This window comes from Paralichthys olivaceus, chromosome 16 (assembly GCF_024713975.1).
Source record: "Paralichthys olivaceus isolate ysfri-2021 chromosome 16, ASM2471397v2, whole genome shotgun sequence".
NCBI lineage: Eukaryota > Metazoa > Chordata > Actinopteri > Pleuronectiformes > Paralichthyidae > Paralichthys > Paralichthys olivaceus.
In genome coordinates this window covers 3,760,633-3,778,817 of record NC_091108.1, presented here as the reverse complement: position 1 = coordinate 3,778,817, position 18,185 = coordinate 3,760,633, and the positions used below count along the sequence as shown (strand labels likewise).

Below are 18,185 nucleotides of genomic sequence, written 5' to 3'. Positions count from 1 at the left end.
AAACGTTTCCGTCGTCTGTAGCTGAGTTTTGAGTCCATCAATCAAAGGTTTAGAATCATGAGCAGGTGAATTATGATTTAAAATTAAAAGGACAAAATAGCATCAAGTTTCAATGACTAATAATTTATTTAATTCAATAAGAAACCAGCACCGTAGAAAATAATGTTTACCTCTATAAAAAACACACACAGTGAAAATGTGAAGCGTCAGTAGTGTAAACGGACAAAGTGCAACATGGCACCGTGTTCCAGACACGTTGTCAAGACGCACCGCCGCCTCGGACGACACAATACAAACACAGCATGTGTTTAGGAAAAGGACAAATGTAAGTTTTACCCTGAAACACCAGTAATACAGAGAAACGTGTTGCATCATGTATCAGAGATACACGGTCAGTGTACGAGAGTTACCTCCGGCACAACGTTAGTAAATCATCATCACGAGCCATCAACCAAACACGAGCAGCCTCCAAGCTGTTTACATTTACACCATGTCAAGTCAGGAAGTTTAAAAGAAAGAGGAAGCTGATGTTAAACTGTTTTAAAATGTCCGACTGAAACGTTTTAGAATATTTATCGACTTTCTAAATATAAACTAAATTCTACCAGCAGCAGCTTTAAAAGGCCGAGCAGTGATTTCTACAAGTATTAGTGTAAACAGCAGCTTCTCTTTCCACAGCCGCACATTTAATGCAAAGTCAAACCATCAGTACAACATCAACAATATTTAATCGGAGCTTCTGTGTGGTGGAGAGAAAGTTCTTCTTCCCACTTTCTTAAGTTCAAAATTATATTTTTTTGAAACACGGTTTCTAAGAAATCTGTGAAGTTTGTGTCCGGCTGAAATCTCTCAGGGTTCTTGATCCCCGTACTACCTCTACTCAGAAATCTGAGTTAATTATTTCTAAGACCTCTGTTGTATTAATTGTTTGTTTTATTGCTTTTAATCTTATATTTGAGTTATTTTACACGGTGCAGCTGTATTTTATTCCACATTTCGATTTTTTTACGGTCTAATTACCAGTTCTTCATGTTGAAATCTTTGTAAAAGTGACGAATAAATAAAGTTGTGAATATTATTATTTATTAAACCGGCTCCTAAGAGAGAAACTGTGGTTTGAATATTGAAAAGTGTGTAAACAGGAGGCTGAACTTCCACCCAGGGTTTTTTTTAAAGAACTGATAAATGACCATCGACGTTAGAAATGAGAAATAATAGATTCCTGTTCGTGTTTTTCTGATTTTGTCGTTTGAGTTGTTCACAATAAATAAAGTGTAGATTTTGTCCTCGTCCATTAAAACTAAATATAGAGTCCGTCCTCCATCAGAGTTCCGGATCCAGGTCTGGATCCTCCGCGGCTGTGTTCGTCCTCTCTGTGTCTCTCACTTCCCCTCTTCTCTCTGTCCCTCCTCCGACTCCCTCCTTCCTCTCTCCTCTTCCTCCTCTCCTCCTCTTCCTCCTGCTCCTCACCTCCCGCTCTCTCAAACTGCCTCCTCGCGCTCTCCACCCTGCTCCCTCGTTTCTCCTCCTGCTCTCTCCTGTGGTGACTCCTCTGATGGTCGGACTCGTGGCTTCGGTGCGACTCTCTCCTCGAGTCACTCTTTCCTTGATCCTCTTGTTTCGTCCCTCTCTCCCTTCCTTCTTTGCTTTCTCTCTTCTCCTCTCTACTCATCTCAGCTCTCCAGTCTCTCACCCCTCGCTCCTCCTCTGGCCTCCTCCATCTCTCCGTCTTGTCACTTTCCCTTCGGGCGAGTCTCTCCACGTCTTTGCCGCTGCTTCCTTTCTCCTTATCAGTTTCTCTCGTTTTATATTCCCTCCATCTCTCTCCGTCTTGCTTGCTTCTGCTGCTGTGTCTCCTCGTGCTCCCACTTTCCTCCTCCTTCGCTTTACTCGCTGATTTCCCCTCATGCCTCATCCCTCTTTCATCCCCTCTGCTGCTCTCACTTCTTTGACTCTCTCTCTCCGCTCTGACTCTCTCTGAACTCGTCTTTCCTCCCCGGTCCTCTCCCGTTTCTTCTTTAGCCTTGTCTCGCTTGCTCTCATAAATTTCTTTCACAGCCGTTATCCGGTTTTCCATTTCTTTGTCTTTTTTTCTTCCTTTCTGAGATTGTTCTTTCAAAACCTCCTTCTCAGGCTGCTTCTCCACTTTGGGCTCAGATTTGTTTTCTTCTTCTTTATCCTTTTCCGTCTCTTTTCCCTTCTTTCCCTCCTCCTTTTTGTCATCTTCCCCTGTTTCCTCCTTCTTCTCCTTTTCGTTATTTTTCTCTGGATCTTCTTTTTCCTCCTTGTTTTTCAGAGTTTCCTTCTCCAGCTCTTTGTTCTTCTGCTCCTCCTCGACCTTCTTGTCCAGTTTCTCCTCCAGGAGGTCCAGCTCCTGCTCCAGCTCGGCCAGCTTCTTCGGGTCCGACTCAAACTCGTCTTCGACCTCCACCTCCACTTCCTCGAAATCCTCGTACTCCTCCAACTCGATGCCGTCCATGGTTTTCTGCAGCTGCGTCTTGACCTTGTTCAGCTCCAGGAGGCCGCCCTGCAGGTCTTTACAAACCTCTCTGATCTTGGTGGCGAATTTGGTTTTGGCGCCTTTGTGGAGCTCGCGGGAGTCTTTGGCGAGGAAGAACACATCCAGAGCGAGGAAGAGGGCCGACATGACCCCTGTGGTGACGCTGATGGCCTGGGCGGCTTTGGCGGCGCCGCCTGCCGCGCCCAGAATCTGCACGGTGCTGATGAGTTTGTCAGTGTTGATCATCAGGGCTTTCCCAGCGCGGCCGCCCTCCTTCATCACGTGTTTAATGTTGTGGTTCATAGCCTTTTTGGCAGCACTCTGAGAATATTTTTCAAAGTCCCACTCCTCCAGGGTGTTCATACCTTCCTACGAGAGACACAGAGACGAGAGACGAGGGTAAATATTCACTCTACACTCACATTTATGTCACGACAACTTCCTCATCGACGTGTAACTGACGACATGATGACACCAGCTGAGGAATAAGTGACAAAAGTTTTCTAACCTGCACAAACTCCATACACTCCCTGATGTCTTTGATTTCCTCCTGGTAGTCCTGGATCATCTTCTCCAGCTTCTTCCTGTCCATGTTGGAGTGAACCGCGTCCGTGATGTTAGCCGTGGCCGAGGTGATGCTGCCGGCCGTCGCCACGCCTATCCCCACCGCCGTGACGATGATGGAGGCCCCGAAGGTGAAAGGGGCCAGAATGAGCCCCGTGATCGTGGCCACGCTGCCGGCCACGCTGGCCACGCCTCCGCCCACCGCCGCCGACACCGTTTTCTTGTGGAACTGATCGGATGCGTCGGCCAGGGACAGGAGCTCCAGGATGCGGTGCTGTAAGGACGCGCCCCGCTTGTTGAAAAGACGCACAAAGAGACGAGCGGCCATGTAGACACGATCGGCTGCCTGCTCCAAAGCCCTGAGGAGGAGGGAGGAGAGTCAGAGCTCGAAACTCATGGGATGAACAAACAAAACTGAGAGTTTTATAATTAGTCTATAATTGGTCCTTGTTGTCTTTGATTGATCAAATGGTCAAAAGAAAAAGAAAATTTTTATCGTTTTGGAAGAAAGTTCAATGATCAGGTTGAAGGTTATATTTGTCAGATAGAAACTTTATTTGATTTTAAGCTGTTTGGCAGATTTTTTAAAAAATCAAGACAAATGATGATATTTTTTCACTATTGAAAAAAAAATATTTCTTAACCAAATGATTCACCGCTTTGAAAAGAATCAGTTCTTGTTCTTATATGCATGTGTCAAACAAATCACCAAAATACCAAATACAGTTTTTTGAGGGAAAATTGGATTTGTTAAATTAAAAAAATGAAATGAAATAAAAAACAATGCTTACATTTCTCCATCCTCCGGCTGGAAATTGGAAATCTCGTTCCACTCTGCCCAACCTGGAAACCAGCAGCAGAAACTGTATGATTGGTATTAACACTAGTTTCAAGTCATTGATTGAATTCCACATTTTCTCCTGTTGGAGAACTTCTCTACTTATAAACATACAAAACATGCATGTTATCAAATGAACACTGACCTTTCACTGTGTTCCACCACTCGGTCAGTTCATCGTTCTCCTGAAAACAAACCGTGAAGAAGAAGCTGAGATCTTGAATTCATGGAGAAAAACACGAAACCACACACGAGCACTGAAACGCACCAGCTCAGACTGAAGAGAGTCGCCTTCTGTCGGGTACGCTGCCATCACCACAGGCTGGACCTCCACTGTGCTCTCCTGGAAAACACACACAACTGTAACACAACTTTTAACACAAACATTTCCCCTGGAACATCTGCACACGTCTGGGTTTTCACTTCATGACCAACTGGTAAATATCTGTGTTTATCAATGAGCTGCTGATAAAAATGAAATATCCTAAGTGGATGTGTTTTAGCGAGAGGCTCTGTTGGACATGATGCATGATATAATATTCTCATGCAAACCTGTGCCGGGTTCAGCTCCTGCATCTCCACTGTCTCCGTGATGATTGGCATCTTATCTGAAGACTGAGCAGGAGAAAAGAGAAAGAAGAAAATGTCTTCAAACAATTTAAATTTAAAAAAAAAAGGACAAAGCATAAATGAAAATGTTGATCTGAGTCACATGGAATCACTTTTTGAAAAACCTTTTATGCAACTTAATGTATAGAAACCCTGAAAATAAGCTATTGTAAGTAAACTTTATTTTAAACTAAGGAAATGTTTCTCTCTTCAGATCCGTGATGCAGTTAAAGAACAGGAGCAGGGAGAGAGACTGAGGAGCAGCGACATACCTGTGTCCCCTTCGGTATTTTAGGAAGAGTCTTCTTGATTCTGAAAGACACGATCTGAGGAAATCAAACAATACAAACACACGATTAGAGTTTACACGTCTTCACTGAGGAGAAATTCATGTGGTTGAATACGTCCAACCACTCACTCGTCTTTTCTTCTTGATCGTCCTCCTGCGTTTCAGCCCGCCTCCCTGTGGAGCCTCCATGTCCACGCTCTCCTGCAACACAGGGAAAACATATTTACGGAACAGAAACACAGGAACAGTCGTCCACATAGAAACACATATATTATTGTATTTGTATTTTAATCTGTTTCATGTTTTCTCACTACGGATCATAGAAATAGTTAAACACGTCAGGGTCTCAGCGCTGATACGATCGTACCTGTGGCTCCACAGTTTTCGGCGTCCTCCTGAACATCCCAGCAAATCCTCCTTTAGTTTCCTGTGATAAAAAATAACACATGAACACGAGCAGCTCACGCAGTCGAACACGTTCTCTCACCGGAACAGACTCACCTTCGCGTTGCCTGTAGCTTCAAGGAGATTCTCGTTACTGGCAAACATCTCACGCTGTGTTGACGGATCCTCCTGAAAAGCAATTTCAGAAAACATATGATACAAACTGATAAAAAATGTTTCTGTTCCAAGTTTTTACAGCAATAATTAAATAAATAAAAATAGTTTTGGGGCCTCCCTGCTCCTTAGAGTTGTGTATTCATTGTGGTAAACCAGTCAACAGTATTCACATGTACGCAGGAAACCAAGTATTCTCATGAAGGTTCAGTATTTGAGTAGAAGCTCTCACCTCGGCAGCATCTTCCAGACTGTCCCTGCTGGAGGACAGTTCCTTCGAGAGTGGATCCTGGAGAACAGTTTGAACGGTTTAAAAAAAAGTTCATGTGAGATTTCATGGTCGTAAAAAAACCCAACTTGCACATCAGCAGTTCACCTTGGTGGCGACAGAGCGCGGAGCCGGTTTGGGAGATTTTTTGAAGATGCCTGCAAGTCCTCCGCTTTTCTCCTGACACGCGCGAAACATCGACACGTTAATAATCGATGCATGATCGACGAAAGGAGAGAAACGGAATGAGATGTTCGTACCTTCGTTTTGTTCACTTCTAACAGATTTTCGGAGCTGGCTGATAATTTCTTATCCTCGTCTGAGTTTGACTCCTGAAAATAAAAACACATTAATACACAAGTTCAGTGTCACATGACGTCGACCTCACATTAAAAAAGCACCTCGTCTGCTGCTTTTGGAGTTTTCTTGAACATCCCACTGAAAATACTTTTCTCCTGAAATAATGTGAGAGAACATCAGAACAGCTGATGTGATCAAACGCACGGGAGCAGTTGTGTTGCTTCGTGGCACTAAGATAAACGTGTAGACTCAGGGAGGTGACAGTTCTGTACCTTGGTGTTGGTGTTTTCAGACAAACTGTCGTTACTCGCCCTCAGCTCGTCTTTGTCCTGAGTGAAGAAAACAACGATGAACGGTTAACGAGCGTCAGTCCCCGACAGACGACGATGCTCGGAGCGGAAACACGGACTCACCTCGGCATCATCTCCAGACGCTTTGGGTGTTTTCTTGAGGAGGCCACTGAAAAGTCCACCTTTCTCCTGACGAGCACAAAATGAAGATGCAGGGACGGTTCAGTGACGAGGAACAAAAACCAAAGAGTGTTGGACAGACAAGTTATCATTGGTTGACAGAGGTCGTCTCTTCACAGACACACTGATACTGACCTCATCGAACAGGTTGTCAATGCTGGACGACCTTTTGAAGATTCCACCCAGGCCTCCTTTCTTCTCCTGAAACATTCAGACACACAACGAGAAGTTGAGTGAAGAGTGAAAACAGCTTTATTTCAGTGTGAATCAGACGTATTCACTCTTTTCTAGAATCAGAATTAAATCTTAGGAATAAAAACTACAAACACTGTTAATGTTTTTACGACTCATTTATATGTAAAGCTATAATTTACTTCTGTGTACTGAATACTTTTATTTTCTATGTTTGTACATTTTGCTGATTATTCTTCAGTTACTTGTATAAAAAGTATTTTTCCAATGTGGCATTAGTTTTACTACTTAAATCAACTAAGACTTTCATTCATTCCTTTCTTTTATTTTACAGTATTTAATGTTTATTTGTCATTTTCAAATTAATCATTAATCATTTTCAAGTTCACTACAAACTATTGTTATTAAAATATCTCTGATCTGGTTTCAGTTCACGTTGTCAAGTTGAAAACATCTTAAGTGAAGAGGATTTGAAGAAGAAGAAAAACCTTCTGGACGGTGGCGTCCGTCAGATTCTCAAAGCTTCCAGAAATCTGTTTTCCACCGTTTCCGTCCTGCTCCTGAATTCAAACAAGAGAAACAGTCAAAGAATCAGTTTCATCTTTCAGAGAAGTTTGAATAACTCATTTCATGATGTTAAGCACCTTGTCTGCTGCAGCGCCCTCTGCTGGTTTCTGCGGCTTCTTAAACATGTTGCTGAAAATGTTTTTCTCCTGAAAAATAATTTGGTGAATCAGTGAAAGACCTGAAAAAACACTTTAATCCAAAGGTTCCAGCTGCACGTCACCGCTCACCTTATTCTCCGTCAGGTCGTCGCTGCTGCTCGACAGCTCCTTCTCTTCTCTTTCCTGAAACACAGACAATCAAAGCTGAGTGAAACACGAGGATTCATGTGATGGTTTGAAAAAACTCTGAGCAGACTTTCATTCACCGGCGACTCTGACTTCTCTCCTGAGGCTTTGGGAGTTTTCTTGAGGAGTCCGCTGAACAGACCCGCACTTTTCTCCTGATGGAAACAGAAGAGAAACGAGCTTTAGGACGAGACGAGTGTTTTTAAAAAGTTTAAATGTTTAGAAACGAGACTGTTTCAATAACCTGCTTGTTCTCAGATAGATTTTCACTGCTGCCTGAGAGCTCTTTATCCGGAGATTCATCCTGTCACAGATTAAAAGTTGTGGTTAATGTGACCACATTAGAAATAAGGAGATAATATTTGATGCAGCTGCAGTCTCCTGGGTTATTGTTCAAAGATTCTACAAGAATTTATTACTTTAATGGTGGAAAAGTGTGAAGTGTAAACAACTAATCACTTGAACTGAACTTATTATTCCTAAATTCTCATATATATATAAAATCACAATGATTCCTAAGATGTCAAAATCAAAACCTTGTGGAAAATTACATGAAGATAAAAAGAAAACACAGATATATAGAACTTGAAAAAATGTGCAGAATTTTTAAAGGTGTTAGTTCTGTAAAATAAAAGTTTTGATGTGTCCAAACAGAAACTGTGACACGGATATTTCTGTAAAAGGTTCGTGTCGACTAACTGATGAATCATCAGGACTGATTATTACATCATTACAGTGATGAACGTCCACGTTCTAAGAAATGAAAACACTTCACCTCCTCAGACTCAGCAGCTTCTGCAGGTTTGGTCGGTTTTTTGAATATTCCACTAAATATTCCTCCTTTTTCCTGAAACACGCCAACATGTCAGAAAATGTCCTTTTAGGGAAGTTACTTTGAAATGCTGTTTAGAAATAAGCCTCTCACCTTGGTGTTGTTCTCAAACAGAGCTTCACTGCTGCCGCTCAGCTCAGCGTCCTGCGGCAGAAGAACAGTTCAATCATAACCTGCTCCAGAGCGGAGATGAATTTACTTTCCTCACAAATACTGAAATATTGTTTCTCACTTTCTCTGTGGGAACGTCTGCAGGTTTGGACGATTTCTTGAATATTCCACTGAACGCACCTCCCTTCTCCTGAAACACAGGTTCTCTATTTATTCACGTTATTTAATCCTCAGAATATGGAATCAATTTAGAACATATGACACGTATGAATAAAAAAATCTACTTAACAACAGAGCAAATAAAAGAAAGTTAGAGCAGTGCAGTAGTAAGTTGTTTTCAGTATTCGACTTCAAAACCACAAAGAAAACACTGTTTTCATTAAGTTTGCATTTAAATGTATAAACAGACACATTTCCAGAGAAGCCTGAGAGCGTCACCTTTGTGTTGGACGCCTCCGACAGACTGTCGCTGCTCGCCGACAGATTCTTCTGTGCCGACAGATTCTCCTGAAACAAGAATCACATGCTCACATCAGATCGTGTGATCAGTGTTGGATCAATGCATCGTGTATAAAGACGCCACTGTGGTGAGTGAAGCTTCATGAGAAAACTTGTGGGACGTATTTTAACTTTGATATTTACTCTTTTAAGAAAAATGACCCTTTCAGCCGTGGGTGCAGATTTAAATCTGAGAGAGCCCCTCCCCCAGGCAGCTCAAACTGGCCCTGAGCCAGTTTCACAGAGTTCACCGAGCGTCACACAGCACGAAAATCTGCTGTTTCTTTATACTTTATATTTGTGTTCATAGTTTATTGTCGGTTCAGAGCAGCTCCATGGAAACTACTCGTGTTTGTACCTCTCCGGTTGTTTTGGGAGTTTTTCTGAGGAGTCCACTGAACAAACCACCTTTCTCCTACACAGGAAGAAAACAGACTGAAATCAAACTGAAGAATCGTTTTCCTTCATCAAAATAAAATCTCAGGAACTTTATCATCCAGCGACTTTAGCTCAGACTTCGTGTTTGTGTCTGTGACTCATGCAGCGGGCGGTGGGTGCGTCTGTCACTCCTCTCACCTTGTTGTCCGACAGGCTGTCTGTGCTGGCGGAGAGTTCACCGTGCAGCGGCTCCGCGGCCTAAACAAAAAAATGTTACTCGACCTGTGTGAACACGAACGCTCGCTACACCTACACACAGACCTGGGACCAGCTGCGGAGACAATACTGACACAGGCGTGTTTGCACATGTTGCAATAACCTCATTACTGCAGAGGCCGAGCAGCTGCCTGGTAATTCAGGAACTTACAGTATGTTTGAATCAGGTGCATTAAATGTTCACTGGCTGTTTTGTATTTTGAGCCAAACTGTGAAGTTAAATCTGCAAAAGCTTCAGAGTAAAAGTTAATAAATCACCTCCTCCAGTCGAGGTCCTTCGGACAGTTTGGGAGATTTCTTGAACATTCCACTGAAGACGCCTCCTTTCTCCTGGTGAACAAAGAAACGAAGTGAGACACAGAAACGTTTTTGAACAGGACGTCCTCCTCCGTTTGTGAAAAAGAAACAAATCTTACTTTAGTGCTGCTGTTCTCAGACAGATTCTCGTTGCTGGCTGTCAGCTCAGTCCCCAGCGACTCTTTCTCCTGAAACTCAACAAGGAAAATGTTAAATGTAAAAAGAGAAAAATGTTTTAAAAACACAAAAGGGAACTTGTTTTTAATGATATTTTGCAGGAAACAATGTAAAAGGTTGAACACAGACAGATTTTAGCTACGTGATTATTTCAAATGAGCAAATCAACAACACGGAAATGATTTAAATCTTCCTCCTGGAACAGGGAAACAAAATAAAACATCCTCGACTGGAGCTCCACATGTTGCAGGAGCACCACACACTGACCTGCCCAGATGTTCCCTCTGCAGGAATCTTGGGAGACTTCCGGAGAATCCCGCTGAAGAATCCTCCTTTATCCTGCTGACGTCACACCAGTGAATTCACACCGTCAGATACGATACTAACGATAACGCTGCGTCATGATCACTTCACCTCTCAGCTCACCTTCGAGTTTTCCGACAGATTATCGTTACTGCCCGACACGTCGTCACGTTGCTCCTGGAAACACAAAAATTCAGCATGACGATTAAACTCAACTGACAAGTTTTATTATTTTTTTTTTTTTTTTTACATCACCTCGTCGGTCTGAGCTGCTTCTGCTGGTTTCGGACTTTTCCTGAACATCCCGCTGAATATTCCTCCCTTTTCCTGAAGCAGACACAAGTTTTCACATCGGTGGATTCGTTCAGATGAAGTTCAGGTCGGTGACTCGTGCGTAACCTCTGTGAGTTAAAGATGAACTGAAGCTGCTCACCTTGTTGTGTTCAGACAGACTGTCGCTGCTCGCCGACAGCTCGCTGTGGGCGCTCAGGTTCTCCTGAAACATCAACGTTCACATCAACACTTTATTAGACGACATTAAAATACACATACACATATACAAACTCAGCTTGAGACAGAATCAGACATTTGATGCAAATAAACAACTATTATTATTTTATTATATTATTATTTTATTATTTTATTATATTATCAGATTATTTTAGAGGCAGCTCACCCGTTCAGGTGTCTCATCTGCTGGTTTGTCAGGTTTTTTAAAGATAGCAGAGAAGAGGCCTCCCTTCTCCTGTGGTGAAATGATGAAGACATTTTTATCATTATCATCATCATCACTATTCGACTTGAGTCTGTTATTAACCTTGTGAATCTCTTTTCTCCTTCATATAAATATTATATTAAGACGGAACCTGAGGCTGGTCGGATATTTTCTCCACCTCTTCGTCTTCGTCTTCGTGATCTGTTTTACTGACCTGCAGGTGAACGCAACAACGAGTGAGCAGGCTGGAAATCATCTCAACACTGGGAATTCAGTCTTGGATGAACTTAAACTCAGTTACCGTCAGTGAAGGGTATAATTTCTCTTTGGGAGTTTTCCGGAACATCCCAGTGAGCAGACCTTTGTCCTGAGGAAACGTGGAGAAATCAAATGTACAGTTTATCCACAGTATCATATATAATACAACACATAAATCACTGATCCAGCAGAGCAGCGAGTCAGTTATGATTTTATGTGTTTATATGATTTCACCTGTTTGGATTCTGTGTTTTTCTCCAGCTTGTTTTTCTCTTTTTCTGCAGTTTGTTCTTTTTCTGCAGTTTGTTCTTTTTCTGCGACTCCGTCCTCGGAGCCGGGACTTGGACTCTTATCTCTGTTCATCTGAGACGAGAATCAACAGGATCATCAGTTACACTCGACAAGAGATTATAGGCTCATGCGTTCACCAGAATCTAAACCCTCTCCAGGATTGAAAAGGATCCTTCTGTAATATTTCACTTGTTGATATTTGCAGCTGCTCTACAAATAAAACAGGGTCGATTTGAAATGATGCAGAAATTCGGACAGAATATTTAAAGGTCCAGTGTGTCAGATTTAGGGGAAAGGGAACTACTGGCAGAAATTTAATGAGGAATAATCCTCATGATGTTTTCACGAGTTCATTTCATCTAAATTGTATTTTCATGTAATTTTCTTTACCCCAGAAAAGGCCGTTTATATTAAAATACTTTATGTTTACATCGAGGGGACCCTCTCTACGGAGGCCGCCATGTTTTTTGCAGACTGAACAAACTAAACAGCTTTTGAGTTTTTATGACAATTAAAGTCTAACACAGTTTCTTTCTCATGTTTGGAAGGAGAGGGGGAGGTGAGGGGTGTTCAGCTGCAACATGCAACCTCAACACTAGATATCACTAAATTCTACACACTGAACCTTTAAATACATTTTTTATTTAATTTAATTTTTTTTTTTTAAATCAATTAATTCAAACCAGCAAGATGCAAGAAAGTGACCGAACCAATAAGTTTAGAAAAAGCAGACAGAAGTTTGTGGCATGAAAACATCCGAGTGTGACGCCGACAAAGGTCCCAGGTTGGTTGTGAACCAGAGACGTCAACGGTCAAACTTTTAAACTTGTAGCCCAAAGACGCCAGAAAGTAAAGAGCTGAAGAAAAGACCAACATAATTATTATAATAAGATGCATTTACTCTCTTAACAGGCTGAGCAGCAGACACAGCTGAGGCTGAGCTATCACAGAGCAGAATGAGGAATGTTAGCAGATGTTCTTCACAAGCAGCTCTTCAACATTTCAACGTCTTCAAAACCAAACAGCAAACTCAGCGACCAGAGAGAGAGAGAGAGAGAGAGAGAGCAGCAGGAAACACTGAAACACAGCTCTTCTTTGTACCTTAGGTGACGACTTGAATTGCCAACCTTTCTTTACTCCCTTCAGAACGCCCTGTCAACAACAGTCACATGTCACAGACCGGCCGATGACACACACGTCCACATGCACACAGAGAGAAACACACACCGGTTTGCTGCCAGGAGCCTGCTTGGCCGAGACGTCGACGTTTCTTGTTTCCTCCTCGTCACAGTCGTCAAACGCATAACTCTGAGGAGGAGCAGGAGGAGGAGGAGGAGGAGGAGGAGGAGGAGGAGGAGGAGGAGGAGGAGGAGGAGGAGAACAAATGTTGACCTTAACAAATTCCCTTTGGAAAAAAAAAACTGCTTCATTCATTTACTACGTCAAAAATATTATTTATCACGGTTTTAATTTAATTCTCTGAAGTTTATGAGACTCATGTGATGCTGACAAATTTACACACCCACTGATCTCACACACACACGCACACACACACACATGCACACACACACACGCACACACACGCACACTCACGCACACGCACACACACATCCGCTTAACACCAGAAACCTGTTGAGCTTCTTTTACAAAGTGACTCATGAATTCATTCTTGTACTTTTATACTTGAATTCTTACATGTTTGTTTAACTACAAAGTAAAATGTCCTCAACAGCCAACAGGGATTCAGGATTTGACTCAGCTGTTGAACCGACATCGTTGTGTGTGTGTGTTGTCGGAATAGTTGTATTAATACATGTTTAACAATTTATTATGATTAACAGGTAGAATAAAATAGAGACTAGAATATCAAAAATATCTTGTTCTGTGCTGCGGCGCTTTTTAACGTGAAAATACAAAACGTGTTGCTTTAATTTCATTTTGAGAGTCAGTTGGAGACGTTGAGAAAAACAGCAGCGTGTGATTTGTTATAAATACTAAAATAATAAACTGTCAGAGTGAACAATGGTAAAATCCAATGGAACTCATGTAAAGGTGAGTAAAGTGCGGCTCAGTGAGCAGACAGGAGTTCCTTCAGGTGCTTTTCTTACAGTGAACGTGGACGTTTTCTCCTTCTGGCTCCGTCGGAACATTCCCGTCAGGTCCAGCGGTTTATTCTGCAATCAAAGCGCGTGTAAAGAAAGAGGAAGATGTTGTGTGCAAGCCTCATTAATGTGGTCGGACACTTCTACCTGTTTGAAATCTGCTTCATCTTTAGCAGCTGGTTTGTTCGTTTCTCTCTGAGGGAAAGAGGAAGAACGTTCACTCTGACATTTATTTTAAAAAAGCACAAAGGAATGTGAGGTTGCATTGTTTGTGTACCTGCGTGTCCTCAGTGTGTGTCCTCCTGCTTGTTGTGTCCAGTTCCTGCACAACAAACACACACACAAGAAGCCCAGAGGCAACAATACGATTAGAATATGATACAGGAAACACGAAAGAAACATGAAACCTTCAGTGGCTCAGGGAGATTTTTATCTGTAAACTGTTCTCACACTCTGACGCTGACTAGCTTTGATCACAACACAAACACAAGTGTTCCCACAATACCTGGAGTCGTATTAACTGTTCAGTTGAAAATGCATGGCTGGTTGGGTACTGAACCTTGTCTCTGCGTCGAGGCGCAGCCAGAGGAGTTTCAGACGATTTCACTTTTCTGTCTTTTTTTCCATCATCCTGACACAGACGGAAAAAAAGGTCACAACACACTCAATAATCCACTCAGGGAATAAAAGTAAACGTGTGCACAGTATTTATTCAAATCAGTATGAAAGCCACATGTTAAATACTTCATGTTCATGTTTACATGATAACTTCGGACAGGTTGTTCAAGATAAAAGATAAAATACATTTTCTTCATGTTCGGAAATCAATCAATCGATCAATAAATATCTGTAACGTCAGCTTCCTAATTAAAATCAACGCTTGTGTGTAAAAAGAAAAATGAATGTGTAACAAGTGCAGTAAATACCTCATTGTTTGTCGCTGCTGCTCTTTTTATTCTGTATTGTGTCTGAGTCAGTTCCTGGACGGAAAAAAAGCAAAGTCTTTCATCCAAAGTGGACAATTCTCCTTATTTACAGACTCTTAGAAAAACAGCAGGGAGAATATTTAGATTTTTTCTTTCCTCTGTTGTGTTTTATAGGTTTTTGTGAAAGTTGTGAAATTTCTAACCTGTAAATCACTGTCTTTTGAAAGTTGCTGTATAAATAAAGTTTAAATTGCACATTTTGCAGGTAATAAGCCCCGCCCCCTGACACAGGTGAACATGTAGATATTTTCATATTATATTTTTTTAGTAGAACTTGTCTCCTTTAAAAAAAAAAAAAAAGTGTGACTGCGGAAAAGGATCTGCCGTAAAACTTTTTCCACTACAACCCAGACTAAAAGAAATCTACTTAAATGGTGCCAGATGTTTAAAGCGCGTTGGAACCACATCTGCTCCAGAGACACACGAGCAAAATACTTCAACCAGAAGTAGCTTCATCTCAGAACCTCCATCTCGTAAAAGTGTAACAGGCCGAACACGAGATGTTGGACTCACAGCGTCTGAAGGTCGAGGAGGAACCACGGGAGCTGGTTTCTCTGGGTCACTTCTCTTAATCTGGAAAGATAATTTCTGATTTCATTATTTGCACAAGGGTGTGTGGCCTCGCTGCAAGAAGTCCTACACAGAATAAATCTCATGTACTACTACTACAGCAAACACACGTTAGCACACACGAGGTTTGATTCCAGTACCTCGGTGGGCTTTGGAGGAGGTTTAGGCTGCAAACACAGAGGACAACACTGTGTATTAGTACAAAGTCTGTGTATCAGGACATATGTTATATCTTTGTGTTTCTGGTATTTTGCTGAGTTTGGATACAGAATCAGTGTTTTCGGTTCTGGATGCAGATGTTCTCACCGGCTTCGGTTTCCCTTTGACCTCTGGCTTCATCATGCACGCCTCCATCCTCCTGTGGAAACAGCACAGACAGAAACACGGATAAATATGAACAACTACACGTTAAAGGAACCTCCAGTTCGCCCCTACACAACATTCTGCTTCCTGTGGCAAATCACAGCGTGGCTTCACAACTTCTGGGAACTCAATGTTTTGTTTCAGATTCACAAATGTGAGACACTGACACTGGTTTAAAACTGGAGCATCGTCACTTTACATGTCTTTTTAATTGTCCACTGATAATTCAGAAAACAGTAAAAGTGTCCATCTCACTGATGGAAAGAACAAGAGACAAGATGGCGTCTGGACGTGTCTGGTTTTAACGCAGCAACAACTCAAATCTCCAACTAATTTTTACGCACGGGACCAAAAAACCAGCTAATTCTGACTTGAACGTCATCACATGACACCGAACCAAAGTCACAAATATTAAATTGACCATAATGACCGAGGGAAATAGACAATTCTCACATTGGAGAAGCTGGAACCTTCAAATATTTGAATCACAACAGGAAATAACTTTCTTTCAATGGGTAAATCAGCTCTGTAAAGTACAACACTCAGTATGAGCAGGAGAAACGAGGGAACCAGACAGTGCTTCGTAGCAATTTAAACATATTTAAGTGTAGAACATGTTCAGCTTGTACTTTATCTTGGTGTCATCACACAAAACAGTCAAACACAAGAGCAGAAGAATAATCAAAGGTCAAAACGAGTCCAGAATAAATAGATGAAAGTCTGTAGCCACCAGTAGTACCACAAAGCTGTCACTGTGAAGAAGTACTGTGCTGATGGAGACATAAAGTATAAGCTAATTTAAAGACACAAGTAACCGAGGCAGAGTGTTGAAGCCAAATATAAATACAGATTTAAAGATAAAGAACTGCAGCTCTGCAAAGTTGAGCTTTATTCCAACAAAGCCAGTAAAAAACACGGAACAGCAGAAGTAAGAAAACAAAAAGGTGAGAAGGAGAAAAAACTCCAAATATAAAACTAGAGATTAAAAAAAAAATCAAATCAAGATCAACACAGGCAGCATATTAGCAGCGTGATGCAACACAATGAGAGTAATGCAGTACTGTGATGCACAGAGGGAAGTTTTTAAGTAATCTACAAGTACCTTCAAAAGTGTGGAAGTGTTGTACTGGTGTTGAGTATTAGTATCAGCTGATCCTGTGTCAGTTCCACTGAGAGACGTTTAGAGAAACTCAACTCAACTCATTTCCTCCATGTGGAGCCTGAGCTCGTCTGAAACCTCCTGAGATCCTCTGACGAGGAATTCAACTTTTAATTAGAAGTTTAAAGAGGCAAAGTGACGTCACACCGACCTGCCCCCCCCCCCCCCCCACCGATCAAACAGCAGAGAAGAATCAAAACTCACTTTCTGACTCGATGACACTGAAGCAGCGTGAAGCGGAGGCTCCTTCACTGACATCACATCCCAGGAGTTTCAACAACTTCTCCACACCCACAACATCTGCACAGCGAGGCGTTCAAGAGCTGCACAAGAGCCCCGGAAAACACAGCACTCCACCCACACTTCTCTCCTGTTGCTCTGGTAATGTGCAGTAAAAGTTTTATCTCAGTGATAAAAGTGTCAGCTCCACTAAAACACTTGTATATATATATATATAAATGGTATTTTGCTGTTTTTATTTTGTCTTGTTTCCACATTAATATATATTTAGTTTGAACATTTAAAGTTATTTAATAATGAGAATGGGTCTGGAAAAACAAAAGTTTCATTCTGATTTTAGCAAGAAAAAGAAAACCTGAGGATCAAATTATCCATAAGCTGTAAAAAAACAAAAAAAACAATCCACCCTAATGTCAATTTAAAAATATGTCAAACTACACACTAGCTTTGCATCGCACAGAAATACTTGTAATGCAATTTTAAAGACAATACTCCAAATAATATCTAATGCTTATATGATCAATTTGTTAATAGTAATAGAAACTTGCAATATTATATATTTAGAGTAAAATAAAATGGAAAACAACAACACGCTCATCACTGTGAACATCTTCTCTCCTCTACACAACTCATGTTGACATGGTTTGTGTTTTTACCTCCATGTTGAGAAAGCATAATATTTCACCACACTGCAACATCACACAGGTCAAACAAAGCAACTCAGACAAACCAAACACGCCCTGAGAGCTTCTGAACCACAAAACCTCACAGAGAAACATGTGAACACGTCTGTGACGGGACAAAGAGACGTTCAGAGGATCTGCACCGGGATCAGAAGCGTAATGTCTCACCTGGTCTCTTCAGTCTGAGAGGATGCAGGAGCAGAAAGCTTTGTCTGCTTCCTGCTTGCGTGGTGGCGGAGGACTCACCTGGGGAGAAGGGCGGGGACACTCTGAGGCCCACCTGTGTCTGTGGGAGTGGAGCAGAGACTCTGACTCATGGGTTTGACTCCTGGGTTTCACAAGCGTCAACAACTCGTGAAGAAAATACAAACACGAGGGGAGCAGATTTCAAAAATAGAAAAGAAGTAACTTAGTCATCAACGGACCCAGTGGACAGTTTATCAGGTTTATAATTTCACAGCACATTTTCCATTTTTGTTGTAGCTGCCAAAAGAAATCTGATGTTTT

The 18,185-nt window shown here is 41.7% G+C and overlaps 1 protein-coding gene across 9 annotated transcripts; it reads right to left on the bottom strand.

Moving 5' to 3' along the window:
• Positions 1-104: 104 nt before the first annotated feature.
• LOC109645833 (myb-like protein X) lies at positions 105-17,924 on the bottom strand. Of its 9 annotated transcripts, none has more exons than XM_020111505.2 (49): positions 17,847-17,924; positions 15,540-15,591; positions 15,374-15,400; positions 15,177-15,236; positions 14,604-14,657; positions 14,183-14,308; positions 13,955-13,999; positions 13,825-13,872; positions 13,684-13,749; positions 12,803-12,883; positions 12,677-12,727; positions 11,519-11,647; positions 11,328-11,393; positions 11,178-11,240; positions 10,988-11,056; positions 10,745-10,807; positions 10,567-10,638; positions 10,435-10,488; positions 10,276-10,350; positions 9,951-10,019; positions 9,793-9,864; positions 9,457-9,516; positions 9,239-9,295; positions 8,821-8,889; positions 8,504-8,572; positions 8,365-8,415; positions 8,215-8,286; positions 7,684-7,743; positions 7,520-7,594; positions 7,383-7,436; positions 7,233-7,301; positions 7,077-7,148; positions 6,532-6,597; positions 6,340-6,405; positions 6,199-6,255; positions 6,028-6,081; positions 5,887-5,958; positions 5,735-5,806; positions 5,591-5,647; positions 5,302-5,373; positions 5,168-5,227; positions 4,930-5,001; positions 4,784-4,837; positions 4,455-4,517; positions 4,171-4,245; positions 4,048-4,087; positions 3,856-3,907; positions 3,009-3,423; positions 105-2,869 (listed from the first exon to the last, which is right to left on the bottom strand). In XM_020111505.2, exons 2-49 carry the CDS (start codon positions 15,585-15,587, stop codon positions 1,301-1,303), a joined length of 4,962 nt encoding a protein of 1,653 aa, XP_019967064.2. In that variant the 5' UTR covers positions 15,588-15,591; positions 17,847-17,924; the 3' UTR covers positions 105-1,300. The 9 variants fall into 9 exon arrangements, with proteins under 9 accessions (XP_019967064.2, XP_069366768.1, XP_069366769.1 ...); XM_069510667.1 differs by having other exon boundaries at positions 10,276-10,347; XM_069510668.1 differs by having other exon boundaries at positions 14,237-14,308.
• Positions 17,925-18,185: the final 261 nt, after the last annotated feature.